Raw genomic sequence first — 23766 nt, 5'->3', positions numbered from 1 at the left:
CTACCGATCATTTCAGATCAGAGTTCAGTAAATGTGTCCAAATGCTATGAAAGCTTATGACTCAGAAAATGTTGCGGTGGTCCTGGTAAAAACAATGCAGGATGGTTGCAGGATGGAGGGCTTTCACTGAACCACACTGGTAATGGCACAATGAGCTTAATATTGGCCCAAACATAATGAAAGCAGGTTGAAATACTAAAGGACACTTTTTGTACACTGACACACACTGTATGAAGTCATCAAAAAAGTGAAGCAAGTATTTGTTTAAACCAAAGCACAACACTCTATCCTAAAGTGTTTATTCTTTTAAATTTATAGCTCAAATTAAGGCAAAATATTATAGTAAATATAAGGCTTAGGGTGACACCTCAGTACATCGAAATCAGCATTTGAAACAAAATATACTTTGTAATGCTTGCATCCTGTATTATGTGTAATGTTGTTATTTAATTACCTGTCCTACTCATACTTAACTTAAAAGCCATGAAAACAACCATATGTAAAATGAAACCATCTACCAACACTGACAATTTTAATGATCAAACACTCAATCCCTTAACTGTGACTCTCTGCCAAATGCAAAACAAAAGACACACACACACACACACACATAAATAAACTCAGTCAAACACATATACAAAAGATGAAAATGGAAACAAGCAAGTAGTGAGCCAGAAATAGAACTGCCGTTCACAGAAAGCAAATCGACGATGGCGGCGGCAACGATGGGCATCAAAACAACAACAAGAACACCAACCACAGCTGCAAAGAGAACAGCAGAACAAAGCAGCAGACGAGCGGCGGCTGTTTGAAGTAGCTCTCTACTCATGCAAGTGAAAGGGAGGTGGGCTGGACAAGCACCTGGCCACAACTCTGACTGTCTGACTGCACCTCAGTCTGTCTGTTGTTTGTCTGTCTGTCTGTCTGTCAGATAGCCTCCCTGCTTTCCGATATCTCTTCTGCCTGTCGCTCAATCTGATTTATTCTGTCTGCCTGTAGTCTGTTTGACTCTGTTTGCCTCTCTAGGTCCCAGCAGCAGGGGGAGGGGGGAAGGGGAAGGAGGGTGGGGGGTTGGTAAAAGGCAGCCAGGGAACTCACCGCAGCGCTTGTCTTTGAAGCCTCCATTACCGCATCTGACACTCTGCCCGGGCTCACCTGATAAGCCTATGAACACACACACATACACTCACATAAGTGCACACATAAACACACACACACACAGACAAGCCTTACTGGTCTGATCACGCAGTGTCTGCCACCTAAACATAAGAGCTCCTCCCTGACAAAGTTGCCACACAAATACTTTTCTTATGGTCTTATGCATGGTCTTGGATGTGGATGAGACTGTGTGGCTCGCAGTGTCTGTTAATATTTGTTTCCCTGAAACTAGTGCTGGAGTTACATCAGTGGAACGAGCATTTGGTTGTTGTGTCGCACCCTTGTGTGTGTGTATGTTTGTGTATGAGGGAGTTTGAAGTGGAACATCAGTGAGAGGGGACAGATGGGTCATTAATTAGCAAGCTGGAGACGAAGATGATTAATACATCAGAACACAGCTGCCTCCCATGAGACTGCAGTGGAACAAATTCCTCTGTCCTCTACATACATGCATGTGTGTGCATTTCTGCATGTGTCTGTATGTGTGTGTGACTCAGTAGGTGTATCTGGATATATACATTTACTACACATTTGAGCATTTGTGTTTTCAGAGATGTGCGTGTGTTTCTGTGCAGATGACATTTGCTATTAAAGGCACTAAACCTTTGTGCATGTGAAAGTGTGTATCCCCCCTATGAGTGACCACACAAAGTCTTTGCATATACTGTGTGTGTGTGTGTGTTGTGAGTGTGTGTAGATAGGGCTTTGCCTGACTTCTGTTGGCACTCCTGTGGCTTAAACCCAGCAGGCAGGACGAATGGCAGAGAGAGAGAAGGGGAAGCAGAGCAACCGTCAACAACAAACTCATTAAAACACTCAATGGACATCAAAGACGGTGAGAACCACTAAGAGACAGAAAGAGATTGAGAGAGGAAGCAAAGAGAAATGTGGATAAAGGGAGGAATGGAGATAGATAAGGGCACGACGGGTGGGAGAAGGTGCCAGCAGTGTTGGATAGATGGAGACGGAGCAGGTGGTAAAATTGCAAGTTATACTGGGATAACACTTTTATAATATGACATGATGGCTTATTCAGTCTAAATCCATCAATATTGGGTTGCACCAGCTATTCATCATCAGCTAATTCCTTTCTGAGTTCTGAGTAACTACTTGTTAGTTTCAAACTGATTTACTAAATTGGGATGCACCATTAAAGCTTATAACAATGTGTTATTTGGATGCTAGGAGACATTTGTAGTGCATCCAGTCAAAAGCAATTACCTGTGTAAATCACTGCAGGAAGTCTTTGCTGCATCACGAGCTGTAGCATAAAAAATGTTACAAAAGTAACATTTTAGGGGGCTGAGAGATAAATTAAAACTTAACTGCCAATCCAAGCCTGTCCTTCCAAGAAAAATGACACTAATCCTTATTAATGGTTGTTTTATATAAATGTGCATTCACACAGAGACATACTGTATGTGATTTATTTGTAGTCATGCAGTTCAGATTGAGTGGTCCGATATATCCAATTATGCCAGCCTAACCAATGCTTTGTAATTTGGGATATGTTGTGTTATTTTTGTGAAATATACTGTAAAATCTTCCCCGTTTACATCATTATCAAACAGCAATTGTCAGGTCAGATATGTCTTCAATATTCCGTAATTATTCTTCAATCCAAACGAATCATGTATTAGCAAGCAAGCATAGCTTATTCAGTTAGTTCAGTTCGACAGGCAATAGTTTAGAGCTGCAATGATTAGTCGATTAGTAAGTCAACCATTTTGATAATCAATTCATCATTTTGAGTCATTTTGTATGACAAAATATCCAAATTCTCTTCTAGCTTCTCAAATGTGAATATTTTCTGGTTTGTTTAGTCTTCTATGACAGTAAACTGAATATCTTTGGGTTGTGAATTGTTGGTCAGGACAAAAGAAAACATTTGTGGACATCATCTTGGGCTTTGGGAATCAATTTTTTACCATTTTCTGGCATTTTATAGACCAAACAACTATTTGAATAATCAAAGCAAAATCGACAGGTTTATTGATGATGTAAATAATTGTTAGTTGAAGCCCTACAACAGTTACACCAGGCAGTTACTGTGTGTAATTATTTAACAACTAATTCTTCTCTGCACAAGGAGTAATTTGTGCGGTGCAACCCGTTTTAATTTAAAGATGCATGAAACTTAGTTAACAGTTAGCCAGGCTAGTATAAACTTACAAAGACCTGGTGTAACTGGTTCCTGAGAGATATTTACTTGACTTCTATGGGCAATTTTACCACTATATTTTAATAGCTTTTCATTATTGCTGCAGGCTGGGATCTAAAAACTCTTCAACCTGTATATTTACTGGCATGGAGATAAATACAAAAAAGACAATTGCAGAGAGGGAGAGAGGCAGGGAAAACAGATGGTGGGAGACTGAGTAAAGGAAGGGCGGATTAAAAGACGGGAGAGCGATGGGAGACATGTTTGAATGGAGAGAGGAAGAAATAAAAGCCAAACAGTATTTCAGTTGCTTGAGGCACATGATGGTGCTTGCTCGGGTAGGCAGGGGTATTAGCATGAGGTAATATCATTCATTCACTGATTCAGCATTGGATGTGGCATGTCATGAAAGTGAGCAGAAAGAGTGCGACAGAGATGGAGGGGGTTGATGGGATGGAAATAGGCACAAGTCCCGTGCTGAGAGGGGCAGCTTGGCAGAGTAGCTCCAGTCTCGCCTGCCCTCTAATTCAGTCTTCTGTCTCTTTTGTGGCTCTGTTTCCCCTTGTTATCTGTCTTTCTGTCACCCTCTACCTCTCTCTCTCTCTTCTGCAGTACGTCTCCTCTTCCTCTAACCTGACTTTCTGTCTCCTCCTTCGCTCTGTGTCTCGCTACTTCAGTTCTTATTCTGTCCGTCTCTGCACAGTTACAACTGCAGCTGCTGACAGCCCATCATTTCGGGTTAGATCACCACCCCCTTATATGACTTCATTGTGTTGAAGGGCTCCTGGGTCTCATGCTTTTACAGATGATCACATTTCTCTTTGAAACAAAAAAGGACAGATCCCTTTTTATATTATAGTAGATGCTGAGACTGGAGGGAGGGATTGTGGGAGAAAAAAAAAATCTTTTACCTATTACCTTTCATACAGGAGACTCACATATGATGCAGGTCTATGAAGCTCCCATTCAAACCCCCATTTGAGGCTGCTGTCACAGTATAAATCTGCAACTGCAACTCCATTTACATTATTGCTAAACCACTTTTTAAATTACACAGAATTACATCACGGAGCTCCAAATACAGAAATAAAATAATGTGAGCAATCCAAGAAGCCATCAACTTATTTCTTCAAAGTTCCTGCACCCTGACTATTGTGCCTCTGTAGTAACTGTGACAAATTAGCAGTTGGCTCTTTCTGAAATCATATAATGGTAATCCAATTACAGTGTAATGTGTTACTCCCCAACCTAAGGCATGGACTCAGCACATTATTAAATAGCGATAGGGGAACATTAAAAGGAATTTCATTGAAGGTCAAATTCAAGTTCAAGAATGTAATCAGAAAAGCACGAGACAGCAAAAGAAGACATAAGAAGGAGAAGAAGGTCCTCTAAGTCTTAAAAAATACTTGACTTTTGGGGAAAACAAAGGGTTTTATGCTGCCTAATAAGAGGACACTGTCCAGTAGCAGAATCTCTGAGTCTCAATGACTAACTTAACAACAAAAAATGCAACAGAATGCCCCGAGGCTAAGTGTCCAACTTCAAAGTCCTTTACTCTTTTAATTAATTCAGGATCCTCCCCCTTGCACGAGAGAAACAACGGGACAGAAAGAGAGACAGAAATGAAAGTGAGAGAGAGAGATTAAACTTGAGAAAGAGCAGTAGAATAGAACGAGCTCACTTTACAGCTGTTGTTAACAAGAGGCTTTTCAGAGTTTGGACGTGTCAGTAACACAAGCCTTCTGGGAAACAGGGTTTTTGTCTGAGGATAATATTCCATAGGGCAGAACTCTTGAGACCGGCGAATTGTAGTCGGGTATAACAAACGGGGAGTCACGCTTGTCTCATGACCCGCTGGCTGGGGCCCAATTAATGAGACCAATAGGGATGCTTAAAGCTAGCTAAAATGTTAACAGTTTTTGTTTGTATCTCACTAACAAAAGCTATCCAACCATATATTTTGGCTTTGTGCATTGAAGTCATTCAAGGCAACATGAAAATAAATTCACATATAACAGTGAATGTAAGACATTTACTTTCATAGCGTTACTGTGTAGTTCTGAAAAAGATCTCATGGAGAAAAATCAACTCTGAATGAACTTCGATGACCTTCAAGCAATAAGTAACTGCATGAACATTCAAGGGATCTTGAAACAGTGGGGGTGCAATGATCAATGGAAGCAGAAAGCTAGAAGATGCTTACTTTCATTTTTCAGTCTTTTGCGGGGGAATTGAAATAAAGTTGCTCAGAAAAACACAGGGGAAGGAAGGCAGGAAGGGGTACGAAAGGACAAGTCCGCAGCCGTAGTCGAACTCTCTTGTGACTCGGCCTACAGATCCCAATTGCTCACTTTTCCCTCAAGGCTTATTATGAGAAAAAAACATCTTAAATGGACATGCATCCAATAGTAATTCAAGTTTTTAGCCACATGAGGAGATTACGATCAAGACATTTCTCTGTAGGTTTGAAAGGGAATAATGAATCGTCATGACTACTGAACAGCAGCGAGGGATCCCAGTCACAAGCTGGCTTTTGATTTTGTTTATAAGACTCTTGGACATCCCATGGGCCCGACTGTGCTTTTAGCTTCCCAATTATCTGTTTGGGTCAGGGACAGAATAACCCAGGGCTACTAAAAAAACAAGAGAGAACAGAGTGAATAAGAATGAAAAAGAGAGAAAAAATCCCCCTCAAATACAAGCAAACACAGAAATAGATGCTGCATAAATCAAAGCCATATCCCTGACCATTTCCCAAACTCCTAGAGGACTTTATTAGACAATTTCATATCAGATTACAGGCGAAGGATAATGTGATATTTGAACGTAAAGAGATGGGAATTTAATGCTGTGGATTAGGGGATCCGGGACTGAGATGAAGAGGGGTTAGTAGAAAAATAGTGATATGTTTGAATGGGCTTAAAGGATCTTTCTGTTTCATTTCAATCTGCCTACTCTGAGGTCTTGATAGAACAGTGCAATCCAGTTTCATGGATTAATACTGAGAAAGGAAAATACCACATATAGGAGTTGCTTGGCTGGTGTTCAATATGATCAATATCTCTGCACCTGTGTTTTGAGGTAACTATCGTACAATAATATGCGTATGCTGACTGAATATAACAAATGCGCATGTAGAAACAGCAAACCAAGGAACAAAATTAAGACTTAAAAATGAGGAGAAAAAGTTCCTTGAATTAAATAAATTCATTTATATGAGTCAGTGCTGCAAATGTCACTTTCTGTTAACATTAATACACAGCACCAAAATCACTAGTTTGGTTTTTGGTATATCAATCATAAGCATCTGACAAATGAGACACCTTTCTTTGTGTGTCCTATGGACACATTGATGAGGCAGTCACACTGGATGCCATAGGTGTTGTGTTGCTCCTGTGATACCACATAATTAGCTGTCAGTCACTTGATAATGAGACCAACAGCACAGTGGCGCCTGACGAAAAACTTACCCAAAAACTCCAAGTGCTCATTTAAAGTTCCACCAAGCTTGATGTCATTTCTGTCTGACACTGGATGAGTAAAGTGCAAGACCCCAAGAGTATATGTGAGTCTGCAAATTAGAGAAAGGTACCTTCGGCTGCTAAAAATGCATGACTGTGATTGTCTCCTTGCTGTGGTTTAACAATGCCTTTAAATTGTCAGGAACATTGTAATTAATGGTTTACTACACATGGATAGCCGGTCAAATAAAAAAGTGTAGAAAATTAGATTTTCTCAAATATTTAGGAGGTGAAGAGCATGATGGCCATATTCTTATGAAAGAATAATTCACCCAATACTGAATGATAAATTGAATTCTGTTCATTCATAAGTAAAATGGCATACTTGCCAAACAAGTAGAATTAATTTTAAATGACAACCTCTCAGATTCTGAAGACTTGTTAAAAATATTTATATGTAGCCATGATCGAATTTCTTTACTGTAATTAAATGACTGTTTCAAAGGTAATGTGGTATGGATGATTTCATGTACCCTTACTAAAAAAAAAAAAAGGAATTTATAGAATATATGATCAGCTTGTCAGACATGTAATGACTTGGCCTCTATGTCTGATAAATACTGTGAGGAATTTACAGAGACAATGTCGAAGTCTAAATTAAAATCTGACTGATATAATAGACATTGTCATGCTCTTTCTGCAATTCTTATCTATCTGAAGCTATTTCAGAGTCACACAGTGTCTTCGTGCAATTCTTATCCCTTCATTGATTAGTGAACTACTCCCATCCCATAGACACCAGATTGCACAGCATATTGTGAACCGGCAGGTATGTGTGTGTCTTTAAAATAGTTTCATCATCTGAGTTGTGCAGTATGCTGTGCAGCTCATAACAAATCCTTGTTATCTACATCCAGCCTTATCCACAGTAGATGATATCATTAGGTTGGAGCTAGTAGCTGTGGGCTAGATATGAAATAGTCTTGTCCTCAAGATTCGAGCTGTAGCCAGCCACTGTGACTCTTGACTAAAGACATTATCATCATGGTGGCTCAACTAGACTGTTTTGTGGAGATAGATTGCAGAGCAGCAACATGGTTCGAGAATAAAACATCAATATTTAAGGTGATTTATAGATAATTAGCAATATTGATAGTCGTTAAGTCCAGAGAAACAGAGAGTCCAGCTTCATAAATGTGTTATCTGCTAATCTGTGACTGCAATCTCAGGTACACAGTCTTAGATTGCAAGATAGAAGGAAAATGAACACTGGCACAGACAATACTGCTCAGGATGCACCCTGCATCTCTGAGTTTTATTTGTTCCCACCCACAGATAACTGTCCAAACAATGACAACATTGAATCATATCAAGGTATTTGCAGCACAGGTACAATTCAGTAGGCCTGAGCCGAGCAGATAATACTCATATCTGTGTCCATATCCAGAGTCCACACCTCAGTAGTCACAATGATATCTGGACTCATAACACAAAGTGGCAACACAATGTGACAGATGTAAACAAATCCCAAAAAGAAGAATTTGAAAAAAAAAAAAAAAAAAGAAATATATATATATATATATATATATATATATATATATATAGGCAGCAGATATCTGCAGCCCCCCTGCTTTCATGCTTTGTGCTAAGCTAGGCTTAACAAGTCACAGAGCTTTCTCTGTATTGAGCGCACAGATATGGAATTAATATTGATCTCCTCTTCTAACCCTTGGTAAGATGGTAAATAAATTACTTTCTAAAAATGTTTGAGAACTCATTAAAGGGGAAACACAGTAGGGTATGTTTCACATCTTAAGATGTAGGCTCTGATTGGCAGCAGGGTGGCCGGGTTCAACCAGAATATCCAAGTTCAGTCTCTTGAGTCAATTAGCATCTCATCTTTTAGCAACATAGTGAATCCCTGCAGTACATAATAACCTTCACCTCTGACCTCAGTGGAACTGAGAGACCATTTTTCTTATTTATACAACAAAAAATCTTCAGTGTTTACCATTTGCTTACTGGAAACCGCACAGCATTATCTACAAAAAGCTGGCTGGTTATTTTTGCAATGTCTGGCAAATTGGTTCTACAGCAAACAACAGAACAATCTCATACTGTATAACCCCATCTTCATTTTTTTAAGGGTGCATACTGTATGTAACATCTGGCCAGGGACTACCTGAAAACAATCTTTTAGCAAACTTGATATGTATTTTTGCATTTTTTTTATACAGTTTTGTTATTAGCGATAAATACACAAGCCATCTACTGTAAATGTTTTGGAAATACAGTATTTAGACTTAATAGTTGCCATGTATGACAATAAGGACACGGCCCAGCTTGTTAGGCAGGATTTTCATGGCTTGTTACTAGCCCCCTTTCCTCTGCGCTCACCTCCCACGGCACCAGCTCCGAGTGGCAGCCTGCAGCATGATGAGCTTCACGGTCCCCTTCTCCTCAAGATTGGTTTCCATTGCAAATGGATGTTAAATTTGCACATTAATTTGGCCAAAACGCCTGCTTAGCTTCTGCACGAAAAACCAGACAAGGTACAGAAAGCAACAGAGAAGGAAAGAGTGCCTAACAGCAAGAGAGAGCCATACAGACAGACAGTCAGCACGCAGCCACATTTCATTGGCTGTAATACAATTATCTAGCTGCCGGCTCGATGGTATATTCATATGACACGGTTATTCATTTAGTCTTATTTTCAAAAATGCAATAATAGTGAGAGCCGTGTGTTGGGTCTGAGTCATTCTGACTGATGGGAACCCAGAGGCTGTTGCTTGGCTCTGTGTTTCCAAAATCCTCTGACTCATTGCAACAATGAAAAATGTTCAATAAAATACCAACATATTTTCAACAAACCATGGCTACAAAATCCACCAATTCTGCCCCCTAAAGAATTAAGTCTTTCTTGGACTTTTATACTTTTATTTAAAACCTATAAAGTTTTACTTTGACACATGTTAAGCTGTGAAAACACAGAACTAATTGAAATTAAATGAGATGTGTGATGGAAAAAGCAGAGCACGCTCATTAGTAAATAGTACCATGAATATTAGCAACAAGCAAAGTGTGTGGAACTACTGTAAGTGGAGTAGATGAACCTGTTTTATTGACATTTCTGACATATAGTAAATCTTGGTGAACTGTATGATTAGTCCAAAAAGTGAAAACAGTTTCTATTTCAGTGGAAATGCATGGTCAGCAGCACCCACAAGGGGTCTTAGAGACGTGCCATGTATATCCTCATAAATATAACAACATAATGAGAACCACAGCTGACACACAGAAACAAGTGGCTGCTGCAGAAGATGTTTGCAAAGAAAAAATAGACAACAAGATCAGTTAGCTGAGTGCAGAGAAAGCAGAAAATCCCAAGATAAATATATGCACAAGCATAAAACTACCTAATATTACTTTTCACTTACTGGAACCAGAGATTTCAGAGGTGATTTCATATCAACTTTGCAATTCTACATTGGCTTCATGAGTCTCATACCAATGTATTTTACTTTACAATCAGGATGTGTACCTGATTAAGTTACATAATCCTCTTTAATTTGTGAACCATACCCAGCGTTGCGTGAGACGTCGCCACAGAAGTGAGATAAGTACAGCTGTCAGTGGTGCCTGGTTAGCTGATCCAAAAAGAAAGCTGTGCTGAAACCAAGCTTTTTGTTCTCACTAAACCTCCCCTTAAAGCCTTTAAGCGCCACAGGAAGTAAGATAGAGCTGTGGAGAAAAGTTGCATTTATTTGGAGCCGTTCAATTAAAAGTTGTGACCTGATAGAGGAACAGTGTTGATTTTTACGCTCTCAGAGTACAATGAATACTGATGGTTTTTACTATGAAGCGTAAGTTCACTGTCATCCTCTTGCAACAGACAGTTTGACATTAGACAGATGTTGATATGATACCAAAACAATACACATATCTTTAGTTTTAAGTAGTCTCCAAGGCTATTTTAATATTTTGTGCCATCTTTGATTAACATCTGGTTTGTCACCTCTGCACTATGCTTACTGGCTCTCATTAGATTTCTCATTTTAGCATCAAGCCATTGGGAAAGAACGACTAGGAACCATTAGCTTTTTATTCCCTTTGGTATACAGAGATGATTCAGAGCTGTGTACACTTTGCCTGTGAAAATGCAATGAATAACTGACATGACAGTTGTGAAGTTTTCATCGCGGCCCCACAGCTTTGAGAGTCCTTGACGGTGTTTTAACATATCACTCATAGCAAAGTGACACGCCAGATAATCTCACTTCTGACACATGGACCGCAGCATATTTGCACTTGTGGAAAATTCAGGTGCACTTCAGAAACACTGGAAATGCAGAGCTTCCTGGCTGAGCTGGTATATGCACCTCAAACCCATTTTCCCCCCTTCTGAGACAAGGCTGCTTGGAAGAGGCAACTGATTCAAGCTGGAGGCAGAAGGGATTTTCTAGGAATGGTATCACCATCATTTTCATCATCCTCTTATCATCATAATCTGTCTTTCTGTGCATCTGGATGCATGCATCAACATGTACAATGGGACTGTCAGCTCCTCTCTCTGTTTCAGATTTCCCCCTCCCCTCACCTATATTGCAATTTAATTAGAGTGAACTTTACTTGCTGTTGGTCTTTTGAGACTCATTTCACAGTGGTTATATCCTTTAATCTTTCAAAACATTTGACACTGATAATTAACTTAATTATATTACCTCTCCTCCTCTGTCCCATGACAATCTCACTATTGATTGCTTCAACCATCAATCAACTGTCAAGTAAATACCTTTGCAAAAGAAAGACTACATGTCAATAGGGAAACATTTTTTTTATATAAAGACGTATATTTACTATTTCCTGTTAAATGGACTGTGTTGACAGCTGAAGCCTCACCTGCGGGTTTGCTTGAGGCTGGTTAAGTGAATGGTTGTCCTTTACATCTCAAGCAATGATGAGTGAATCACCCTGAATGTCGACGTAATGGAGTCCCTACACTGTAGCTTCTCTTTCTCTTTACCTCTCCCACTATTTGCTTTTTCTTGCCTGCCACTTCTGATCTCTCGTCCTCGCTCTTCCACAATGTCAGCTTTTGCCCTTCCCTCATTTCTCCCCTAACCCTGACCTTCATCTTCTTGTCCTCCACTTCTTAATTCTGCCTTTTTTTAAAAACTGTAAAAGCTAAATAACTGTGACAGCAGGAATCCTGTCTCTAAGACTTAGTGCTATCTCTCTCTCAGTTTAAATTTAAAGTGGTTTACTGGGACAGTTGCCTAAAGAAACGGAGCAGAAATACTGTAACACAGCAGCTTCAGTTACAACAGCAAATAGCAGCCTAGCTGGAAATGATATCGGATCTTTAATAATTGAAGTTCTACAAATTGATCTCTCTCTTTGGAGCCTGATGCTCATGCTGTGCGCGTCATCTTTTTTTAAACCTTCAACCACGTAACAGGAACAATAATCCAGTGTGATTGACGCTTTCCACTTTCCACTTTCCACTTGTCAGCTTCTAGTAAAACCCTGAGAGAAGTTCATCTGAGCTCACGGACTACAGAAATGGGGGTTGGTTCTGCCAGAGTGTGATAAGGTTATGAGCAACACAGTTGATTTCTTGTGGGGTGAGAGGGTTCAGAGGCAGTGAACTCTGTGAGCATATGAGACCGGTGCTACCAGCAGGAGGGTAAACACACTCATGCTCACATGTGCTTATGAACACACATGAAGAGCCCACATCATGGTGTAGGTCGACATTTAACTTGAGGTGCTGTCGTCTGCTCAAGCGCATCTTAATGCAAAAGAATATATCATAATGACTCATGATTTATGAGAAAAAAAATGCAGGCTCTGGTGTAAAGCAACTATGATTCAAAGTTTAGCTTACTGCCGTCTAAAATTTAGCTTCTGCCTATTTACCAAAATTCCTCTCTTGTTTATCTTGACAGATCTCAACATGGTTTTTAACTTAATCTGCCACAAACATACTTCTCACTTCCTTGCCTTTATATTAAAAAAACAGTCTTATTGGATAGCCATATAACTCACTGAATGGCTTCCCTGAGCTCTGTACTCCAGTGGAATAAAAAATACTTGCAGTACATAAAGGGCAAATTGAAAAAAAACAACAACACAAGAATTGGAGTTTTAAAGGGAAAAAGCCGTTATATGTTTGCTGCAGTTTCCACGGTATTGAATGTGATAGTAGTTAATGTCATCCAGAGACCTGTTTGAGAGAAACAGCGAGATTTCCACCCTGAAGCATTTTTATCTTGCTCACCACAGTGTGACCTCCCACTGGGCCCTGCAGGCATTCAGATGTAGAACAGAAAAAGACCCCGACTCTCATCTGCCGGGGCTACAGAAGGCAACATGCACAAAACAAGTCAGACAAAATGTATACACGCTTGTACAAAAATGCACAATAAGGAGGACTTCTTGTTAAGGCTTTCACACACTCCCCTCCTCCCTTTCACACACGGCTGGCGATGGTCAGTGACAAGACAAAGTGTCTCTATTAGTATCAAAGCGGCTCTGTCCACCATAACAGATGGCTTTGCTTCCTCCAAGGTGGGCAAAGTGATTTACTCTATCTCTACTGTACTTTGCCTTATCTAATTGGACTGACCGGGCTAAGGAAGCAGGCCAGTAAATCATGTCACTATCATGTATTTATAGATGAGGTCATGTAACTCTAGAGTTGATGGCAGCTACATAACATCTATATATGACACCTGTTACCATGCCAGCTGCTGGCAGGATGCCCAAAAAAATGAGATGGACACAGCAGCGAGAGGATTGTGACGAGGAACAGAGGATAAAAGCAAATGTGAGAGACAGAGACAATAGCACCAGGATGAGAAACTGTGATTATAATCATACACATAAAGACTCTGTCATCCTCAGATGTATTGCTTTGACTCTAACTGTGACATATTACAACACAGTGGATTCATAATCTGAGAATCCCAGCTTCAGCTTACTTAGGGAAATGAAAAATCTTAAGGGATGACAGCCCTATTGCAAAATCACATAACCCTGGCTGTGGCTCAGCTTCACTGCTGCGCAGTCCTGATTTGGCCAGACACCAGAGTTATAGTGCGGGGAACCACTCTGGACAGTGTGTGCACGATGGTAACAGGGCTCCTCTCAAATAGGAAAGACACATTCCCTGCGTTCCCACAATTCTGCATGGTTGGCTCTCTGGCGTCGATATCTGGAGCAGACATTCCTCTTCGTACGACTCCCTGGAGAGCTGAACTTCCTTTTCGAAACCCGAGCTAAACAGAAGCTTCCAGGGACATTCTTGCAGATTGGTGATGTCAGAATTGGGAGGACAAAGTCCAGCGTACACACAATAAATCAGAATTGGATGTTTTCTAGATTCAAAATTAAACTGACCATTTCCACCTGTTGTCCTTCACCTACATTGTTATTTATTATTTGAGCATAATCTCTGGTGTATTTTCAGCAGGAATTAGAAGGTTTAGTTTGATACACAGTAAAGCAATGCCGTCACCATTTTGACAAAAATCAAACTTAAAGATTCTAAGATTAGACATCACTGAAATTAAGCTGCCACTTTCAGAATTGAAGAAATAAAACCACACAATAGATGTTTTCTCTGTGATATCTTCTTTGGGCTATAGGACAATGTAATGGACTGAGTAATAAAAAAGTTATTGCATTGGCTTGATAGCTTTTACAACTGCTATCTGCTACAGAGAAGGGTTTTTGTGTGCATGTATGCATGAGAATGGACTTTGACAACATATTTGTTCTTTATAGAAGCAGACAGATCAATTAAGAAAATATCTGGCATTTACACAAACAGAAAAAGGCCATTTTCGAGGCACAGCCTGTAATCTCTATCTCTAGTGTAGGTGTGCGCGCTTTTCATGCAACAACATGTGAAAGTGAGTCTTTATGTTATAGATTCTACCTAGATATGTGGATGGCATATCCATGTTTGTATTGTACGCATGATCTCAGACACACACACATATGGCTGTGTGTTTCGCTGTGGAGCTTTAGCAGGCAGGGTGCTGGCTGCTGCTGTCACCACCATGCTGGCCAGAGAGGATAGGTCCCGTTTTAGAACCCATAAAGGAAGCCCCGCATGATATTAAGTATGCATCAGCGCCCCCCTTTCTCATCAGCGCACAGTGCCGTTAACCTGTGTTCTCAATCTCCCTGTCACATGAAATGAACACACTCAAAGGTAACTCAAAGTCAATTCACGTTCATATTGTCAGTCCTGCCGTTCCTTTCCTTTGTGCTCTTGTGGCAGAATCCTGTCCAAATCCTTGTAAGCTCAAATAAATCGTACATCTTGGACTGACTCTCCAACTCTGGCTGACTGCTAGGTGTCTGGTTCTCCTCACAGGAGACCCAGGTTCACTTGTGGGTTTGAGTTCATCCAGCAGAAAAACACAGCTCCGAAAGGCTGAATACAGTGAACCAGACACTACAGTTAAAATATATAATCTAAACACACAGCCATTTTGTGTCTTGTGCCATAAACAATAGCTACATTTTCTAGACTGATTGACTTTTTTCTGGTTTAACTCTGATACGAACATTTATGGAGCATAATAATTATGGTAAATGTGTAATTAGAATTGGCGAGACATTCAGAAAATAAACTTTTCTCCTGTTTCTTAAATTAATATGACTTAATGATAGAAGCAATACAAACTGCTTAAATACACATCAATTCAAAAATATATTTACTATAAAACTTTGTTTTACACTGCAAATTACACATAGTGTCAGAGCATTATGAATACAACTTTGTCATTTTAACACATTTTTGTATACTAGTGTTATGATTCTGAGTGATACTGTTTTAGGGCTGCTTGTGTTTTATAAGAAGTACATCTCCGCCTTCTAAAATATGTTTTTGTCACCGTGTTAGATAACGGAGCTCACGGTTGTCTGTGTGTTCATGTGTTTTGAGAGTGCATTTTTCAAGAGGCAAGAGATTCATGGGAAAGGAATGCTCTGAAGAACATTTCTGTCCAAGGCAGCTGTGTCTGAGACAGAGCAAGATAAATGAGAATGTGTGGGATAATAATTAGGGAGACTGACAAAGAAAGCCAAAACAACACATATGCTTGGCTTTTCCCTGAAGATGACCAAAGGAGAGGCTTCTCTTACTCACACAACACATCGACTGTCCGGAGAAGCACAGAATAATGATCATGCAAGTGACAGTGGCCATAATGCCATACAGACACTTATGTTACGAGGCGACTCAAAAGAAATGAATCCTCAAATTTTTTGAATTGAAATTCTGATTCTTTCAAAAAAAAACAACTAATGTTGGACAGAGGTTAAACTGAACAAACAGTTTATGTTTTCCAACAGCATGTATCTTTCCATCTTACAGTCCTATAGCTGCTGCTATAAGACTTTATTAACATTTATTAACAAATGCGCATCCAATCAATAAACTTTGAAAACTATGTTGACCAATTTGTTTCTCTATTTTCAACTTTTCATCCATCTGCCTGCTGCTGTAATACAACTGGAAGGGAATCAAGTTTTGAAATAAGGACTGATGATGATTCATCAGTTTACATGCTGATATTCAACTCTTCTCCCATATTTCACTTGTTTCTCTCCCCTAACTCATGATTTAGCACAGTCAACTGATTCCTGACTGACTAGCCTTCACACAGATGCCATTTTTCTCTGTCACTGTATTTGATTGCTTGTACTGAAATGTGTAGCCTTGTGGAAGGAAGAATGCTGCCTCAGTGACTCAAAAGCAAAAACTAAAAAGAAACTTTATGAGATGAAGTGCATCCAAGTAGATTAGTTTCTCGCTAACTTTGGTAAGTGAGTGAGTGAGTATTATAGCCAACATCCACTGAACTTTTCAGCTCTCCGTTAAAAGGGAAAGGACGTTTTACATTTCAAGCCGTTGAAACAGTGAAGCCGCTAAAAAGGAAACCAGCTGTCTTGGAGCCAAAACTGAAGTGGACTCAGCTATTGCTTTCCAATAAATGAAAAGCACTCCATAATGAGAACCACCATGTAAAACGCTGTGTTTCTGAAATAAAAATCTGCCCAAGATCACAAGGAATGATGCAAAGGTGGCTCAATATTGTTGGATACCTACATTGGATGCAAAACACCTGGTAAGACACCATGATAACCAAGAACCTTACAAATTCCAACTTAAATTTGACACCACAGTATACAGTGCCCATCAGTAGATGAACAAGGCAGCAGAGTGAAACAGGTGCCTTTAAGTTTCATTCCTTCAGGCCCTGACACACTTCCATCAGTGACATAGGGATCAACAAGTTATGTAGATAATGAATTAGCCATCATTGGAGACTCCTGAACTGGCCAAACAGTTGCCTATTTACACATAAAGCAGATCTGGAGCAACATTAGCATTTATTTGGAATCATGTTTCTGGCAATTTGACAAATGTAGATCCAATATTCACTTTACATTTAGCTCTGTTTTGGTTTCCACTAACTGCTTACTAAAGCCAAAACAAAAAAGCTGAAAGACACTAAACGTTTCCATAGAGCAACCTTTTAGTGTCTTGAGGGTCTTCACTATAGGTGTCCCATTTCTAATTATACATATTCATTTCATCAATTGTTAATATATAAATATTGAGAAGAACAGCTTAAAGATGCATTTCCTGAGCTGGGAGAAATGATCTGGTATCTAGATGTTTTATTAGGCACATTAACCTTTAAGTTCAGAACATTTGGCAAAAGCAAAAAAAGACCCTTGAAGATAATTACTTCAACTCTTTGTCTGAGTAGCCACTAGATATTTGATATTCACTCTTCTACATTTAGATAATATAGATGATTTAACTGTCAAAACTCTTATTAATTAATCTGTGATTATTGTTCCCTGGGTGCAGTTCAGAGAACCGGTGGGCTATTTTAAGTTCAGGGATGAATCAGAGGTCCCTGTTGTCCTCAGGCCAGTGAAGACGTGCTGCTCATCTCACACTAGTGTCATTAGTTCAAACTAAGTATCTTCCCAGTGGCGACACACTGTTCCTGCCTGGCAGCCTCACAACAGGACGCAGAATTTATCACGCACACAGCACACACAAAACGGAAGAGTGTGCACAGAAGCCAAAACATACGAGAAAATAGAATCACTCCCTTTGTGTACATGTGTATGCACAAATATCAAACTTCTGTACGTGTGAATTGGGTCAAGAAATTCAGAGGTTGGATGCTGACGGACATTCCAGATTCAGTATAAATATTTCTGTTATGCTTTGTTGTCCACTGTCCCTGAACCACAAGCCAAAATAGCTTCTGGCAGTTCCAGGCACCTGTGATTTATCCTTTTGCCTGAAAAAGCTCTTGTGTAATTAAAATTAGTCGATTTCATCAAGGCTTCACAATTTTCCAAATCCCCACAGACGCTGAAAAGTAATTTCTAAATCAAGCCTCGTAGCAATGTTCATAGACTGCATGTGTCATCAGTTTCCTCGAACAAAGCCCCTCCCTTCCCCTCATATAAATGTGATCTGTGCCACGGATTGTTGCAGATTAATACTAGGAAGTGCTTACTCATCAGATATCGCAGGCAAATAACGTGTCACTATATGAAAGGTTGGAATCAAAGTGCTTGGAAGCAAGTGGAAAATAACATCAGTGGAGCTGGATGAGTTTCCACTGGTGATTAATGTCTATATCCTCTTACATTGTGGTGTCTTGCTGCCAGCCATCTGACTGAAATACATAAATAGTAAATGAGTTTATAATCTGTCATGCATCATAACAAACCATGTTGTATATACACAAATACAACAACTGTAACAAAATAAGTCATATCATATTTCTAGATCACACACAACATGCACAAAACCCCTGGCAACACACGTGAATGCATGGTAAGTCTATACTTATGTTTGTATGGTAAAAGACAGAGTATTTATCAAATATGTATTTATCAGCTGCTTAGTTAAGATGATTCTTCTTGGGTTTTAAAAGTGCCTGATTCCAGTTTTAAGCCTCATAAAAAGGAAAAAAAGCAGAAGAAGAAGAGAGAAAAGAAGAGGGAAAATCAAGCAGGGTTCAATCAGCATTGATTTAGAAGGCAAATAGTGAATGTGATATAGACTTAAGTTTATGACCCTAAATAATTTGTGCTGAAATTAAATGTCCTTAAATCTGACCAGTTTCATGCTAAAAATATCCAAGCTTTTCCTGGAATTTTATCCTTGGGAGTGTGCAAAATCCCCTAAAACAATATTTAGCCCTTGGGACACTAAAAGTCCCAAGATAAGGAAAACATTCTTTAAGGCTTGCGGCTTCTTAAATAAGAGACCTGGAACAAATATTTATTGGAGGAAAGTACAGTGTGATATATTGCATCTGACCTCTAAATATAAGTAAGTGACAATAAATGTTATTTAACAAGTAAATTAATAAATGTAATTTTCAAAGAAATACAACTCCTTTGGAGGCTTTTCAGACAGTTTTTATTTTTATGTAGCTGGAGTGAGAAGTGAACCTCAGTTGTAAAAATGATGAACACAAATTTGCCAGGACTGCCCTTTAAATGTACAATGGGGGATCTATTTCTGTAGATCACATGAACCACTGAATAGCAGTGAATACCAGCATCATGCTACAGTTGCCTGTATAAGAAGGATCCAGCTAGACAAGTGAAACCTCTTCTCATTTAATGGAGGAAAAGTGAGAAGAGGCATCAATGGATAATGAATAAATGGGAATGAATAAATCTGTAAATCATTCTCATACATACGCACAAGATGAGTTATGTCGGTTACATTCCTCTTTCTGCATAGCACTGTATCACTGCTAACACCAAAGCTCTTAAAAGCTTTCCATTTTCTTTCTGCATAAATTGTGCATATGCATGATGCAGTGGCTGGGAGTGATTTGATAAGCTTTTTTTTTTTTTTTTCATGACCCACTAAATTTTATGATGGGCTGGCATGACATATTTTCACAACACATGCATGATGCACTGACAGGGCGCGCTTGTGTGTGTGTGTGTGTGTGTAGTGAAATATAGGCACCAACACACACACATTCGTGTGTGCTTCTCGCTGGGCACGTTAAAGCACGTAGGCTGAGAAGTGGCGCACACAGACACTAAAAGCTTTCTACTACATCCTTGGTAGTTTCGTCAGCATGACTAAGTGTGCTCCATCTCACACTGTTCTCCAGACAGAACCATGATTTCCCCTGGCATCACACACTCAGCTCCCAATCACTCCACAAATGTCAGACCTAATAGCATCTGCTTCGACACACATGCACACCCACATGTGCTTGCAGGCGCACGCACACACCCACACACACACAAACACCTGTAAATACTGTACACTGACACACGTAGGTGAAGGCAATCATATACCCTCCTACACACAAACACACCGGAGGGATGAGTCTCCCTTTCACCAGCAATATGCTGCGGCAGTGTATGTAGGTTTGTGGGTGACTGGGGGCGGAGAGGAGTGGTGTTACCTAAAACAAGACAGACTGGTTAGGGGCCAAATCAGGGAGAGGGAGGGATAGTGAGACAGAGGAGAGAACAGAGAGAGAAATGTGACAGAAAGCAGTGGGGGAAGGATGATGTTTGTGTGCCTGCATGCAAAACAGAGAAAGTGAGAGAAATATAGTGACAGAGTGGAAGTCTGTGTATAATGGAAGAATTGTAAGTGTATGAGAGAGAAATAGATAGAAAGAGTTGGGAGTGCAAGAAGATTACAGTTCGGTTGAGTACTTGACATTGCAGCCTTTTAATTTCCTCTTAAAATTATTACTGTCAGTGTCTGGCGTACAATCAGATTAGATGTGCCGAACTGTATTTTGTGTATTTGCTTTTTATCTGTCTGTGTGAAAAGAGAGTCAGAAAGTGTGTTTGTGGGCGTGGATGTGATTAAATGCACATGAATTTGGGTGCTTATACATGCACAAGCTCGTCTCTGGATTTCGCAAAGCTGGAGTGGAGTCAGCAGCGGGAGCAGACGTGATGCACACATCGCACATAAAGAGAGTTAGACAGTGCCTTAAGGAGCTTAGATGGGGGTGAGGGTGGTGGTGGAAGAAAACTGTGGGGATGAAGGGAAAGATGGAAGGCTGGAGGGAGTGAAGGAAATTAAGAGAAGGGAGAGAGGGAGTTGGAGAGGAAAAGGGTGGAGAGGAGAGGAGAATAGAGGAGAGGATGGTGGTGTCAGTATGCTATGACTTGCCTCTTCCAAAACAGGAATTAATCCAATAATCGCTTGGACATGTTTTGCATAAATTCTTCATTCTTCTCATGTACATAACAGGCTATCATCTGGTACAAGTATGCATGAGACCTGTCAAGACCTCGGAGACACACACACACACACACACACACAAGCGACAGCAAATCCCACTGCTGTAGGGTTAGCACACATGTAACGCCACCAAGAGTTAAAGATCCAGAGTTTATCTGCCGCTTAGTTCAAGTGTCGCTCCGGGTGTCACAAATGTCAGCAGTTCTGTTAGGCTTTGCCCGCCATGTCAGCTCTTTAGCACTTGATGCTATGCACACACACTTCAAACCCTGAGGAGCCGGAGAGTCAGTAAATTAACTGCCGGCGATGCAGAAGAGAAAAGAAAGACTTCTTATTCTTGAGATGTGATACATTTCTCCATTTCCTTCAGTCTTTAACCTGTTTCTTCCTCATCTGCTCCTTGCTGTCTCTTTCTTCTTCTTTCAGCTTCTCCTTTACCATTTATTTGAATTCAGATATCTTTCTTTCGTTAAACAAGGACTACTGAGTACACCTTAGAGAGCAGGTGAGATAAATACAGGTATGCTGAAAGCCTGGGATAACAGATTATAATTTATGTTGCTGGCTAGCAAAACTTTGGTCCAAGTATCCAAGTTTCTGCCCTCTTCAACAGTTCATTATTAAAGGAATAGTTTAAATAGTTTTGGGAAATAATTTTCTTTCTTACTGAGAGTTAGATGTAAGGTAAGGAAGTAGCTAGAGCCAGCAACTTAGTATAATGATCGGAAATGGGGAAACAGCTAGCCTTATGCATAAAAATGACAATTAAGTGTTTTACAATGGGTTATGTGTTGAAGCATTGCTTGGCCGGGGTCACTGCTGGTTAGCTGGCAGCTGTTCCCGGCCAAGCTAAAAAACACATAGATGCCAACATAAATAGGAACAACAAAGGAATTCTTCTGGAATGGAGGGGCAAAAACACTGGGCAATAGTCCGTGTAATCCAGCTTCATGGATACATTCGTCCAGGTTTGGCAATTGGACTTGTCCTCCTTACAAAACTCACCTGTCTTAATGCTTCAACACAGCAATAACACATTTCTCGCCTCACTCATGACTGTTGTAGGCTTTAACACTTTCCAACAGATGTGTCACCTCTAAAAATAAGACGTACAATACTTGATGAGCCCATTGTGAACTACGTGATAGTGATTCATCTATGGTGTTACAGTTTTTCACCTCTTAGTGTTACATCACAGATGCAGCTATCCCATGCTGAGTGCACACAACACAAACTTCAGCTTCTTAATTTTGTCTCCCCAGCCTCTGAAAGCGGCTGTTAGGCTGCCACAAAATTTACCTAAATTACACTCTAATGATCCTGCAAAGCAGCTTCCAAAGCAGCAGGTGATGAGATATTCACTGGTACAACAGAACGTATCTAGGCTGGAAGTGGTTTCCATGAATCTGATTGTGTGAAAACAAATAAAAATCTAAAGCGCAGTACCTTTAAGCTGCAGTCTTTTAAAGATATCAAAGTAAAACACTATTACTGAGGTCTGCCAATTATAAGACACAAATCTCTTTGCTTCTGAGCAAAGAGCTCTGCTTAACAGCCGCCTGGGGAATTAACTCACTTCCCTGCAGTTTCAACTGTGCCACATTTTGTCTGGCACTTGTTGGCATTGTCTCTCCTGAAATATCCACCCTCCTTGCCTAAGGGAAGCTTACCTTCCCCTCATGTGTGAGAAATCATTTAGTGACAGTGTTGCTCCCGGAGTACACACCAGACAGAGGAAATAAAGTGCAAGGTAATACACAGGTCAAAGATCAAATGCAGACAGAGGCAACGGAGAAGTATTGACCACTGGCAAATTAGAATAGCTGATTTAGGCATTACATGATATTAATCAATATTGGTTACATATGACTGAAAATGTAGCCAAGAGTCTTTCAACGAATCTTAGTCTCAGACAGAGAGAAAGAAATAGAGGAAAAAGAGAATTCAGTGGAAGGCACACACCACTTCTTGACCTATATCTTCCATGATTAGCTATGCACAAATAGGACTTCCTCTCCACTGCCTTGCCATGAGTGAGAAGCAGATTATAAGTTAGCTGCCACTGCCACTGCCACTGGTGAGCTGAGCTGGAGCTTGGACTGTGGCTGGTCTTCTCCCAGATTTGAAGTAGATTGGGGATTTCAAAGTCAAGCAAGTTCAAAGCCTTGGCTAGGGAACATTCAAAAGAACCACAGCCAGCCATGAAGTGGAGAGGAAAGGAGGGGGAGAGCTAGCTACTTACAGTAAACTCTCTCACAGTCAGCAGAGAAAGAGGGGGGTACAAAAAAAGGGGTAAATGCTAGTGAAAATAAACTGTGCTCCTGTGGATTAAGTTGATGAGAGGTGCTGAGCAGGTGGAATTTTGCTGACATGTTCGTGCAAAACTGACAGTGAGAACCTAAGTTTTAGTAGCACAAATCATCAATAATGCAGAATGTTGGATTGCGTTTTCTCTAAAAATCTAAAACTGATGTTGCAGCTGTGATGTTGCAACATCACTGCTGTGGCATTCACCTTTGAGACCCGATGAGATGGATTTTTGTTGCATGTGGAATGTTAACAATGTCTCTTGAAATGTTGCTAATATATTCTTACACCCACACTTTTGTAGCATAAAGTGACAAAAAAGCCCAAATGTGAAACCATTAAAATTCATTCCTGTTTTCCAGCAAAACTGCACACTCCTCTGC

At 40.1% G+C, this 23766-nt stretch overlaps 1 protein-coding gene across 4 annotated transcripts in view; it reads right to left on the bottom strand.

Moving 5' to 3' along the window:
* The window catches only part of mid2 (midline 2), a 143495-nt gene that overhangs the window by 45603 nt on the left and 74126 nt on the right, over positions 1-23766 (bottom strand). For 3 of the 4 annotated variants that reach the window (XM_067599418.1, XM_067599417.1, XM_067599419.1), the window contains one exon: positions 1099-1164. The exons of the other annotated variant lie outside the window; for it this stretch is intronic. In XM_067599418.1, the coding sequence (XP_067455519.1) occupies positions 1099-1164 (66 nt within the window). The remainder of the gene's footprint in view (positions 1-1098; positions 1165-23766) is intronic. 4 annotated transcript variants of the gene reach the window in all.

Source organism: Thunnus thynnus, chromosome 9 (genome assembly GCF_963924715.1).
Source record: "Thunnus thynnus chromosome 9, fThuThy2.1, whole genome shotgun sequence".
Taxonomy (NCBI): domain Eukaryota; kingdom Metazoa; phylum Chordata; class Actinopteri; order Scombriformes; family Scombridae; genus Thunnus; species Thunnus thynnus.
Note: the sequence above shows the minus strand (reverse complement) of the source record. Positions and strands in the feature narration are given on the sequence as shown.